Genomic DNA, 12,690 nt, shown 5'->3' with positions numbered 1-12,690 from the left:
TATTTTTATTTAATGATATGTCAGCATCTTAGGCTATTTTCATGTCCAAAACAATAAATAAATAAATGAAATAAAAGCCAGCAAAGAAACAAACACAAGTTATATTACACAAGATTTTTTTACATTAACAAATGATACAAATTCAAAAACTTTTTTTGGGGAAATATTATACTAAATAACTCTTTAAGTGAGTTTTTTGAGACATTATAAATGTCGATTTTGGTCGACTGAAAATTGCTGCAGAAAAGTATTGATTTAATAATAATAATAATAATAATTGTATACTGACCCCAATTTTTAAACAAGCATGTATGTTTCCTATTATATACTCCATTACCATATATGCTAGATAAATATGCTTAACATAATTTGAAAGCCCTGCTTTTTTTCCAGGATACATAATTAACCAATTCAGAGATTTTTACTTGAGGACAGATTTGAGAAACCCTTCTATTTCCATAACATTTACTTTACTTCCTACATTTTAACCTTTAACCGATTTCTCTGCCAACTCCATAAACAGTTTGTCAATTTAAATCTCTTAAACCGCTAATTAGAAGAGCGCACATGGAACAATTAACAAGATAATCTCAAACCGCCCACCCCGTTAACCAAGAAAACTGTGCATGAATGTGCTCACACTTCGTTAACTTGTTTCTCTAAGAACTGTGATTCAACTATTTCCTTTTTTTTTATAAAATACTTCTGCATTGTTATGATTTTATTTAGTGCTAATTAGTGATTAAGTCCAGCTGTTAGTCCACACATACACACAGAATGTGAACAAATGTAGCACTAATTCTCCTGAAACCGAGCCATTACAACATAAACCATGTTCTAGAGTAGTATTGCAGTCAAGAAACTGGGCAAACCGCCAAAAGCAGGTTCAAACCGAGAGCAGTGGAGAGCGGGAGTGCATCAGCCACAGAAGGGCTATTAAGGTCGCAATCCTATTCTACCATCAGTTTACCTGGTTATCAAGACACTTTACCCTCATTTGTTCAAGTAAGAAGTATCAGTACAGTTGGATAAAATTAAATGTTTTTAGATAACCTTCTATCACCCCACAAGTCATTATAAGCCTCTATACACTGCAACGCAAGCCCGCACACACACACACACACACACACTCAGACGATCTCTCTGTACCTGGTGTGTTGAGTAGGCGTGACATTCTGCAGGCGTAGGCTACATGCTGCTCGCAGTGTTCAGCGCTGTTGGTAATAGCTGTGACCTGCTCCATAGAGGCACTGTAGTTCAGCTGCAGTACTGTCCGTCTCTCCCGGCTGGAGCCGGTCACTGCTGTCTGCGCCGGCAGGTTATTCACCACAGTCGTCCAAACCTTGTCCTCTGAAACAGATACAAGAATGGTCATAAAAAGGTAAAAGCAAAAAAAGCTGACAGATTCTTTATAATATATGTTAATACTGTAACATAAGCATACGCTCTTCATGTTTACAGATGTATAAAGAGGAATTACGCTACTGTTCAAAAATATATATTTGAAAAGAACAATTGAAAATAATAATATATGTTCAAATGTAATTTATTCCTGTGACCAAAGCTGAATTTTGAGCATCATTACTCCAGTGTCACATGATCCTTCAGAAATGATTCTAATATGCTGGTTTGGTGCATAATAATAAACATTTCTTATTATCAACGTTAAAAATAAGTATTCATGTCTTAAAAAAACGACTGACCCCTAAGATCTGAACAGTTGTGTATACCTAATATTTAATTATTATATAATTGATTATACAATTTTATTCATAATGAATAATCACCCCAGAATTCTACCCAATTAAAAAAGGACAAACCACATTAAGTAGGAAAGAAAAGTTTTTAATAATTTCTAAGCTTTTTAATTGACATGAAAAAACCCCAGAGATTTTCTCATTAAAAAACAAACTAAACAAAGTAATTACAAACTATTTTAACACATCCTGGACCCATGTGTGTGAGAGAAAAAACAACAACTTTTGTTTATGGCAATATTTCCTTCCTCTTATTCAAGTTTTATTTAATGGGATCTAATAAATACTGGCATTCTAAAAACATATTATTTGTTTCTGTTTTGTTTATATTATTCAAATCCACCTGATCCTGGAGCCATGATCGTTCCTTCCCACCTCAAAGAATCACAAGATTTACCTTAAAAAAATGTTAAATGAACACTACATATTTCTGAAATTGACAGACACTTTTTGCTCTCTACCGTGTCCTCTCAGGGATTTCCTATGCTCTGAGATGCCTACAGTTACTGCCCTGAAATGATAACATTTTATGTCCTGATGTCCGTACATGTAAGACTTCCATTTAATTTGATTTATATATTTTTGGATTGGCAGGATGATGTGGACTTAGAATAATAAAAGAATGCTCATGAGGCTTGGAAACAAATGGGCTGAGATGCTTAAATGAAAGAATGTCTCTGGAGGGGATAGGAGGGATTTAAAAAACCCTGGGATACAGGGGTTCTCGAAAAGCATTTAATACTCAGTAAAAGGCACAATCGGCGGTCTTTTTGGATTTAGTGCTATGGTACGCCACAAATAAATAAAAATTCACATTTACCTGTCATGTTACAGATGACTTTAAAAGGACTTAACGGTCCACTTCCATCTGGGTCAATCCAGAAGGAATCAGATGATCTTCCCAAATGCTTGTAAGCTTCACATGACTGCTCATAGACAGCTGTAAGTAAGAAAGAAAAGATGTTAATTTAAACATATAGTATTTAGTATAAATGTTGAATAACAAAAGAAGCATCTTTGCTAGCGCAATATATGGAGTACTTAATATATATGTGTGTGTGTGTTGTGCCTGTCCAAATACGAAAACAAGGTTGCACTGGTCAATAGCAACCTTGTTTTTGTCTATGAAGAGGTTTGAGGGAAGTAACTCAACAGAGTTCAACATCTTTTCTATTGAGCCGCTGTGTAACTTCCAGTCTCTTCTCCTCTCCATCTAACCCCTGGGGTCTTAAAAAGTTTCACTCAGTAGTGATTCTGAACTATTTCTCTGCGAACAGACTTCATAGAGAATACAACAGATGTTTTCATATCAATCAATAGCTCTGTTTCAGAACCTAGCAATTGTCTGAAGGAGTCGTAGGTGTCACTCTAGATGTGAAGGTCATTTCGAAAGACAGTAAACTTCAGTTTTCTGCTTTATAGAATATCTTGTTTAGGCTAAAATTAAGAGCAGTATCACATCATTCAGAGAAGGAAATTGCAGAATGCATTTGTAATGAATTGTTGAAATGAAAATGCTATCAGATATGATGGATGTGAGAAAAGAATTGGACAAATCTGCAGTTTCATGGAAAATTATTAATAAAAACATTTCAGAGAAATTAAAATGCATCAAACTGCTTAAATCATTTAAGAATTTCATGTTTAAAATGCTCCGAACACAGTCGAAACAAGAATTCTTCTACATCATTAACACCTTATTCGTGGATAAAAGCAAATATGGGGAAAGCAAATACTGTTACGCAGAACCTAGACATTTCTCAGAAAGATCTTCTATGTATTAGTTAAACAGAATTGTGTTTCTCTTCTGAGTTTTCCATTCTCGTATTTCCACATTTCCCCTCATTACACATTAAACATAAAGCTTTTCTTTGTTCTCCACAATTTCTGTGGCAATGCATTTGTCAGAAGTTGATGATCCTTCATTTCTAGGAAAGCACAACATTTAATAAGAATAAATAACCAGCAATAAGCCACATGCAATAAGCCACAGTATGCACACACAGCCATTAATAAAATAAAATAAAATAAAATAAAATAAAATAAAATTAGACTCAAACACACATTCTTACATGTGTGACAGGTGGCTCCGGTGTATCCCGTCCCATCACAAGTGCATGTGAAACCATCCCAGGTCTGGCTGCATCGGCCTCCATGTTCACAGTGGTTTGGCATACATCTGAAAAAAAAAAGCAGAATTACACATTTAAATACATGTGTGGTAAATGAAAAAGGTGTCAGAAAAAAGTGCCTAATATCTCACATCTCTATGGATTTTACAGCCATAGTTTAAAAAAACGTATATGAAGACCTCTATGTTCCCATCTTCTGTGCTGCTTTAAATAGAAGAATAATTCAAGTAATTTTGAGCACTTCTTTTTCTGAGTAGCAACAGCTTTTATAACACGGTTGATACAGGCACTTAATGAAACACATTACTGAGTGTCAGCTCAGTTAAAACACTGACAATATGTTGAAGAAGATGACAATGAGTCATTTACTTCATCAAGATTTTACCGTCACAATGTAAAAAAAAAGCTTTGAACTGAAAAATGCACACTAGTTAATTTAAAGAGCTGAAACACTTTTATGTTCCCATTTTTATATATTATGCAATATTATTACATGTTTATCTTGATTTTCAATACACAGATGAATTAAAAAACGACAAATGTGAAAAAGAAAAACAATGAAATGAACACTCCAGAGGTAAAGTTAGCATCCACAGTCAAGTAGTGTCAAGTAATATTTATATAGCATTATAGCATTTATTTAGATTTTGAATTAGATTTTATTTGTAGATCTTTATAATTGTATTTTTTTGTTTACTTTTCTCAATTTGAATATTAAAGTAAAAATAAATAAATACATTAAACAAATACAAATATCAGACACAATTATACAGTAGTTAGTGTACATTGCGAGTGCATTAATCATAATATATAAAGTTTGCATTTTCAGGAAAAGTACCAAAAATATTGTTCTGTACTTTGAGATGATTGACAACATCTCCAACTCCTCCTTCTCAAAAAAAAAAAAAAAAAAAAAAAACCTACATACATTCTTAGCCTCCCATAAGAAACAAAAAAAACATGTTATATTCACAAGGCAATCACACAAACACAAAGATGTGTTTTCAAGCCATGCAGATTTGCCAGCATCTTTTATCCGAAGTCTCAACTGAAATCACAAGTAAACCTAAAATTAAAGCACATTTTCCTGAACTTCATTAAGAATCAGTCATCTTCAAAGTTGCTTTCAGTTGGCCAAGTATCAATACTGAAATCTGGTGATGTGGCGCTTTTTCTGTGCAAAAACTGAGCTGAACATGAGCCGTCCACTTCCACAGCTTCCACAGTCCTGCCAACTGCACGTCAAATCCTTTAACACGGCGAAATGCGGTATGAAATAAAATTAGGGAACAATCCCCTTGGAGCTAATACTGATTAGGCCGATGTCTCATAGGAGGAGCTGTGACAATGCCATTGACAACGAACCTCAAGTCTGACAAGTTCTTCGCTACTGCTATTGTCGCACTTTTTCAGTGCTTCAGTGCTGTCAAACTGTAGATTTTGTATAGGATGGCATGTCTCGATTAATTGGGTTGGCCATCTGTGCCTGGAGGAGAAAGGTACAGATAGAGCTTAGACTGTTCATTAATCAAACTCCAGCAACACAACTGTCCCTGGAAATTTGAGGCCACTGATGACTAAAAATTAAGTCAGAGTCAACAGCAACATGTCACTGGGAGATAAGACCTTGGTAATAGCTTCTCAGTAATAGATTCGAAAAGAACCTTGGTAATAGCTCAGCTCTCACGAGCCACTATTGTTCCTGGCCAAGCAGAGAGCCGGAGATTGCAGAGCAGTGAGCCTGAACAAGCATTTCCTGTTTCATGGTCACTTAGCTTCCAAGAGATTTCCATCACAATTTTCCAAAGACAGATAAAGAGCACTAAAGAAAATGTGTGGATATTTGTGTCTAGGCAAAGTCTTATTGATGGTATGAAAACTATTCTACCGAACCAGTGTACCCAAAACATTTATCTTATATGTGATGTTGGAGACTCTCATTCATTCTAGCAAACTGATTCATCTCAAATATTCCTCTCTCATTTGTAGCATTGGAAATTTAGATTCACGTGAGTGAATCGATTCATAAATGCTCTCTCATATGCAACAGTGGAATTCAGTCTGATTCATTCTAATGAAGTGATTCTTCTCAAACATTCCTCTTAGATGTAAAAATTAAGAATTTGATTTGAGTGAACTGCTTCCATAAACATTTTCTCTCATTTACAAAAGCGAAAAGTCTGATTCAATACATTAAATTGACACATCTCAAACAATTTTTCTTTCACATGCTCTGTAGTAGATGTCTTCACGGGTCCAAAAATTTGTGCCAGAACCCGAAAGAGACTCGTAATGTACTATGCCGAACCAACCCGGACACGTCTAATATTTCAAAAGCTGGACTCGGACCCGTGTAGATCCGAGAAATGCCTACCCGGATTCATGTGACAGTTCACCTCAGATTGAGTTGCTGATTTGAAATATATTAAATATTAGTGTGTCAAGTCTGCAAACATTATCACCATGCGTGCACCTGCATTAATTCTGAGTCTGCACGCTCTGCTTCTAAAGGCAGAGAGAGAGAGAGAGAGAGAGAGAGAGAGAGAGGTCGCTTTTTTTGGCTCACTCTTTTCTTTTCCTAATTTTACAAGTTGCAAGTTACAAAAAACACAAACAGTGTTTGATCACGGCCGGGTGTTCTCCGAGTCCGATGACTCCGATCGCACAGGTATTACACACAATGTTAAAAAGACACTGGGCCCGAGGTAATAGATTCGGAAAGACCCGGACCCGGCTGATCATTTAAAATATAGACCCGAACCCGTACGGGTCCCTGGTCAGGTCCCGGGTTGATGGGTCTCGGGGGCACTGTGAAGACCTCTACTCACTGGAAAATTTGATTCATTTGAGCAAATCACTACACAGATATTCTCTCAAATTTGCAAGAGTGTAAAGTCTGATTCATTCTAGTGAAGTGATTCATCAAACATTCTGCTCTCCTAAGTAATATTGGACAATTATTAGTATTTATTTGAGTGAATTGTCTCTAATACACAAGTGGCAAGTCTGATTCATTCTAATAAAGGGATCCTTCCCAAACATTCTTAACTTATATGTAAAAATTGAGAATTTGATTTATTTGAGAGAATTGCTTATAAAAACATTCTCAAATGCAAAAGTGAAAAGTCTGATTCATTCTATTAAAATGACTCATCTCAAACAATTCTCTCTCACATTTTGAACTGAGCAAACCACTTCAAAAACATTCTCTCAAATACGCAAGAGTGTAAAGTCTGATTCATTATAGTAAATTGATTCATCAGACATTCTGCTCTCACATGGAATATTGGAAAACATGATTCATTTGAGTAAATCATTTCATAAACATTCTCTCTCATACACAAGAGGTAAATTTGATTGATTCATTCAACTCATTCATTGAAAAACTTTCTCTTATATTCCAGTGTGGAATGACCCATTCTAGTGAATCAGTTTCATTTGTAAAGTTCATATAAACACTGTTTGTAATACACACTACTTTTAAAGTAGATTTTTGTATAAACGTACCTATTCTATTTGAATGCAGTCACCCTACTTTAGATTCTTTCAAAAAACTCTTTGAAAAACCCAGAAGAAAACCGCTCTGATTAAATTCAAAATGACATTACCAGTTACTTATTTAAAAATAGTGTACTCTTAAGTAGCTTAAATTTAGCTACTTTTTTTTCAAAATAATTTCTTGTCTTTTGCAAAAGAGTATCTTGACTACTGTTTAACTACCTTAACAAATTACAGTTTCAAAGCAGCTTCCCCAACCCTGGAGACCGGAGCATAGTTTTTCCCCGCTCTGGCTGTTTACATCCCTAGCTGTGCTTTTGTAATGGAAAGTGACAGTTTTCTAATGCAACCATTATAAACAGAGAAAGCACATGACTTTAAATGCCTCTGTCAGATTAGACTTGTTGGGGTGAGACACCAATCTGCATCTCCTCAGAGATGGGCGCAGATTAGCCGGTAGCCCCTCTCGTCCCATCTCACCCCCCACTCGACACGCCATTACTGCAAACATTTTGCACAGTTATTTAGGATGAGTCACATTCTAAGAAGGCCTCCAGAAGTTCGGCAGAACAGCTTATGCGTGAAATAGCTTGATGTGAGGGAAATTGATGTGTATGAAATACTGTAGGGGTGAGAAAAAGAGGAAAAAAAATCTCCTGTTGAAGGAGAGGATGTGATTTGAGCTGTATCTAACTGCAAGGTCGTGTGTTTTAGTGTCTTCCTGGTGGGAGGACATGGAATATTCTTTTACATGTCAAACACAGGGACACGTTTGGTAAAGGAGATTGATAGTGCATCACCTGGCCTGATGAAAGTGAACATAAAATCAATGGTGTGGCAAGCGGTAGCCCCCCTTCCGATCCCATATAATGAGTTTGCTCCTCACTGCGCTGGCACTATGGAGCTTTGCCAGAGAAGCATCATTACGCTGACGGAAAAACACACAGGGAGAGCGTTCAACAGTCTCTTGCCTCCTCTATTATTACGGTTCACTCCATTTGGAGGGAGGGAGAGAGAGTGATTCTCTATCTTGCCTGATCTAATAAAGGAAAAGATTTTTCTCTGGGGACTTACAACTAACTGTATTGCAGTATAAACCGTAACCTCAAAAACATAAATAAACAGCACAGCAAAGACAGGAAGTTCATCTGAAACATCCAGAAAATATTGTCATTGAGGATTGATATGTATTTAAAACGGCAGACAGACATGCAGAATGAACTGAGCTTGTCTTTAAATCATTTTGAGTATGCATTCAGCCCAAAGGTATAAGACTAATGAGACGCATTAAAGAACAATGCATCTTTACACACAATTAAAGTGGAGCTTAAGCTTCTAACTGAGCTGTAAGAAATCTAATGGAATATAAACAGTGCCTCCATATGCGGGTCTTTATCAGTGAGGAGTGACGTAAATTAGCTGCAAACATAAATGTATAAATGAGCAAAAGAACACAAAGAAAGCAAATAGTTATTTATTAATTAGCTATTCCTTACACTTGATGTAGGAGGCCATTAATGTCAAGTCAAGTGCTGGTTAACCTGAGGATTTTCTAAGCACAATTTCATGAGAAAACGCTGATATTTTGAGCTAGCAATTTTGTGTGAACTAGATATATATATATATATATATATATATATATATATATATGATGCTTATCAATGACTACCCTGAAAGTTGAGATTTTTGTTTATTTATCACCCTGATCATATGATTCCTTGGCTTTTTCTGAATATTATTAGCCTAAATAATTTGACGAAATAAACAATTAGTGTGAAATGTTATGTAAGCTGACTAACTTTTACAACTTACCTAACACAAATCAACCATGGTTTTGCTACACTTACCATAGTTTAACTATGATATCTGTAGTAAAGCTGTGGGTTTTTTATTTGGAGTAAAATCATGGATAATTTTCGTAATTGATCCGTTGTTGTTTGAGTTACTTGCAGCGCTTTCTTTCTTTCTTTCTTTCTTTCTTTTTAATTAATTTTTTTTATTTTACAGTGCATTTCTTTCTTTTATTGGGTTGTGTGGTGAGTATTTTTCAAGTGAAGTGACATGTGGCCAAGTATGGAGACCCATTCTCTGAATTTTTGCTCTGCATTTAACCCATGCAAGTGCACACACACACACACACACACACACACAGAAAAGAGACGATGTTTTGATAATTTGCTGGTGCTTTTTCTAGTTGCACGTGTTTTCTTAAGTTGCAGTGCACCTGATCTATCTTGACCACTGTAAATATGACTCTAGATGTTGTGTGATGTTGTTACTCCACCTCAAAATTAAAATTTTGTCATTAATAACTTACCCTCATGTTACCCTCAAAAACCGGGAGGCTTTTGACTATCTCATTAACTGTCAAGTAAATACACTGTCAAGGTCCTAATGCAACCACATCATCAGAAAAACAAAAATGATGTCTCTTACTTGGCAGTCTATGGGAAAGTCACTTAAATTGTGTTCCGAAGATGAACAAAGCTTTTATGGGTTTGGAATGACATGGGGGTAAGTGATTAATGATACAAATTTAATTTTGGGTTGGAGAATCCCTTTAAAACTTACGCATATAAAAGTTGCAAAACTGTGTAGTGAATACGTCCCACTATGAGAATGTATTGCAGTAATGGATGTTTTTCCTAGGAAAGTCTCCAGATATGCTTCCTTCATCTCAATAGAACTGAATTACCATCAAACAAAATACATGAAAAATTACCAAACCAACATCATATCTGCCCCCAACTGAGCAATGATGCTTATGAAAAAGAAAAAAACTAAACAAACGAAAAATAAATTATATCATCAACAAACAGATCATTTAGTTTAACTATTTGAAGGGCCAGGTTTAAATACCATAAAGACAAATCTGATTAGTTGTGATTAAAAACAGGCTGCTTGACCCTTAATTGTCTGTAATTTGAAGGCAAATTACTGTTTTCTTGCACAATGGATGAATACATTAGCCCTCACATCTGTTTGGGAATCCTCCTGCCTTGGCGATGAGACACTATTTCATGAAATCATTAAAGATATAAATGTGGCAGGCAATATGTCTATCTTGAAATGCTGTGTTTTCAAAAACATTGCTTTTCACGATTAATTTACTTTGCCCATTTGGTTGTGTTGTGCACATAGTAATGGGATTTGGTTGGTTTTATGTTCATATGCATTCTATTTTGAAGTCTTTATACAGATTTTGTTTTGAAGATCTGTTCAAGCTTTTTGTTATTAGCCAAGTATCCAAATATGCCTACTTCCCTACTACATAAAAGCAGTAAAAATGAGACCCGGATGACCAGCTATGATGGTTTCTTGTTCCACTTGTTTTGTTTCATATCATTAATAAATCTCTATTAATGGGATTTGTATCTGCAGTGTGGCAACAAACAAAAACGCTAAGCCTTGGAGAGTGAAAGTATGCAAAATCAATCTAAAGATAACAACCAAGAGCCGGACTCCTGTTCTCGCACAGCATCTGCTCTCTGATTAAACTCCTCAACTGCCATTGAAGTCGAGGAATGAAGAAGGTCAACTCCAGGGAGAGCAGGCAGAGCGCGACGGATCCTGCCCCCAGGGCAGATGCTGCCGGTGGGGATAAAGCCACAGTCTCAGTCTGCTGCAACTGATAATCACTGTCTCAGCCAGTGTTTGTTGAAAGGCAGGGCAAGGAAAGAAGGGTTGGCTCTGACCTGTCAATGATGGCACACATGTCCAAGCTGACGTTCTCGAAGGCTCCCATCCTTCCCTGCTCCACTGCGGTGAGGTCAGCCAGCTGATCGTCCACCTGAATGAGCTGCATGCAGCCCTGGAAAGAGCGCTGGATGGGAGATGCTCTGGTTCTTAAAAAATAACCTAAACAAACAAAACACAAAGCAAAGATTTTAAGTGTTATGTGTCTTACAGGGATAGATCCCCTAAAAAAGAAAATTCTGTTATTTTTTTTTGTGCAAAAAAAGAAAAAAAAAAAAGGACTTGTTTCAACAAGCTTCATAATATTACGGTTGAACCAGTGATGTTACATGGACAATTTTAATGATGTCCTTACTAACTTTTTGAGCCTTGAATGTGTCAGTTGCATTGCTGTCTATGCAGGGTCAGAAAGCTCTGGTTTTTCATCAAAAATATCTTAATTTGTGTTCAGAAGATGAACGGGGGTCTTACGGATTTGGAAAGACATGAGGGTGAGTACTTAATGACATAATTTTAATTTTTGTGTTAAATATCCTTTTAAGAAAAAGCATCTGTAAGATTTGGCATCTAAGATATTTAAATGTTTTTGAAAGCAGTCTCTTATGCTTGCCAAGGCTTACCAATTTATTTCATTAAATTAAAATTAAAGTACTAAAACAAAAATATGAGCTTATAATGAGAGCAAAGACAATCTAAAAGTAAAATTAGGTAAAATTAAGCATTCATTATATTGGCATTCAATATTGGCCGATTATGATGCTAAAATATCTCTAATTGTGGCCAGTAATCAACATATGTTATATAATGACCTCTGATATTAACCGTAATTCAACATATATTCTAAAAATAATCCTGACCTGTGATGGAGAGCTCTTTAAATAATCACTATACCTTCGGGTGAGACACGTAAGCTCATACTGTAGGATTGTGTACTGCATCACTCTTTATAAAAAAGGTCAAACTAAATTAAACAAAAATAAAGTCACTGTGTGTGATCTAATGTCACGTGTAAAAGCTGAACATAAGGACCATTAACTGGAGAAAAACCTGTCAACCTAACCTCATTAACCAAGTGATAGTTTTGACACCAAAAAAGGTCAAGCACATCGCAAACAATCAGCTAACTTTGATGCAACTAATTAGATAAAAACACCTAAAAATACAGAACAAACCCAGATAAGACAGATTTCTTCATACGGACCGCTGATATTCGTGGGATAGCATGCGAAATTTAGACCCCAAAGATCTGGAGGATCCTCAGGGTTGGTTACACATGCATTAGAGGTAAACAAAGCTTTCTATGATGCCGATCACAGGAAGGTCTATTGAGATTCACCTTGCAGCCCCCTGACATTATTCTACAAATGAGAGCATCTGGAAGCATCAGTGTTTGCAAGGAGCTGGTTTAAAAAATAAAATAAAATAGAGGGAGAGAAAGAGAGAGAGAGAGAGAGGGGTGGGGGGGGTGGGGGGTTAGTTCCTTAAGTTTGCTGGACCATCTGTCTTGTCTGCTTCCTGCACCTGTCTAGGAGTCTATATGCCTGAGCAGTCACCAGAGGAGGATGAGGAAGGTGGGCTATTAGAAGACACACTGAGGGAAAAGCGTC

General features: G+C 36.2%; 1 protein-coding gene across 1 annotated transcript in view; it reads right to left on the bottom strand.

Annotated features, from left to right (window-relative positions):
• Positions 1 to 12,690, bottom strand: part of cntnap2a (contactin associated protein 2a) — a 343,240-nt gene that overhangs the window by 118,863 nt on the left and 211,687 nt on the right. The window contains exons 10-13 of the mRNA XM_026200982.1: positions 11,083 to 11,245; positions 3,830 to 3,936; positions 2,578 to 2,697; positions 1,150 to 1,350 (exon numbers count right to left, since the gene is read on the bottom strand). Of these exons, the coding sequence (XP_026056767.1) occupies positions 1,150 to 1,350; positions 2,578 to 2,697; positions 3,830 to 3,936; positions 11,083 to 11,245 (591 nt within the window). The remainder of the gene's footprint in view (positions 1 to 1,149; positions 1,351 to 2,577; positions 2,698 to 3,829; positions 3,937 to 11,082; positions 11,246 to 12,690) is intronic.

Source organism: Carassius auratus, chromosome 24 (assembly GCF_003368295.1).
Source record: "Carassius auratus strain Wakin chromosome 24, ASM336829v1, whole genome shotgun sequence".
Lineage (NCBI taxonomy): Eukaryota > Metazoa > Chordata > Actinopteri > Cypriniformes > Cyprinidae > Carassius > Carassius auratus.
Note: the sequence above shows the minus strand (reverse complement) of the source record. Positions and strands in the feature narration are given on the sequence as shown.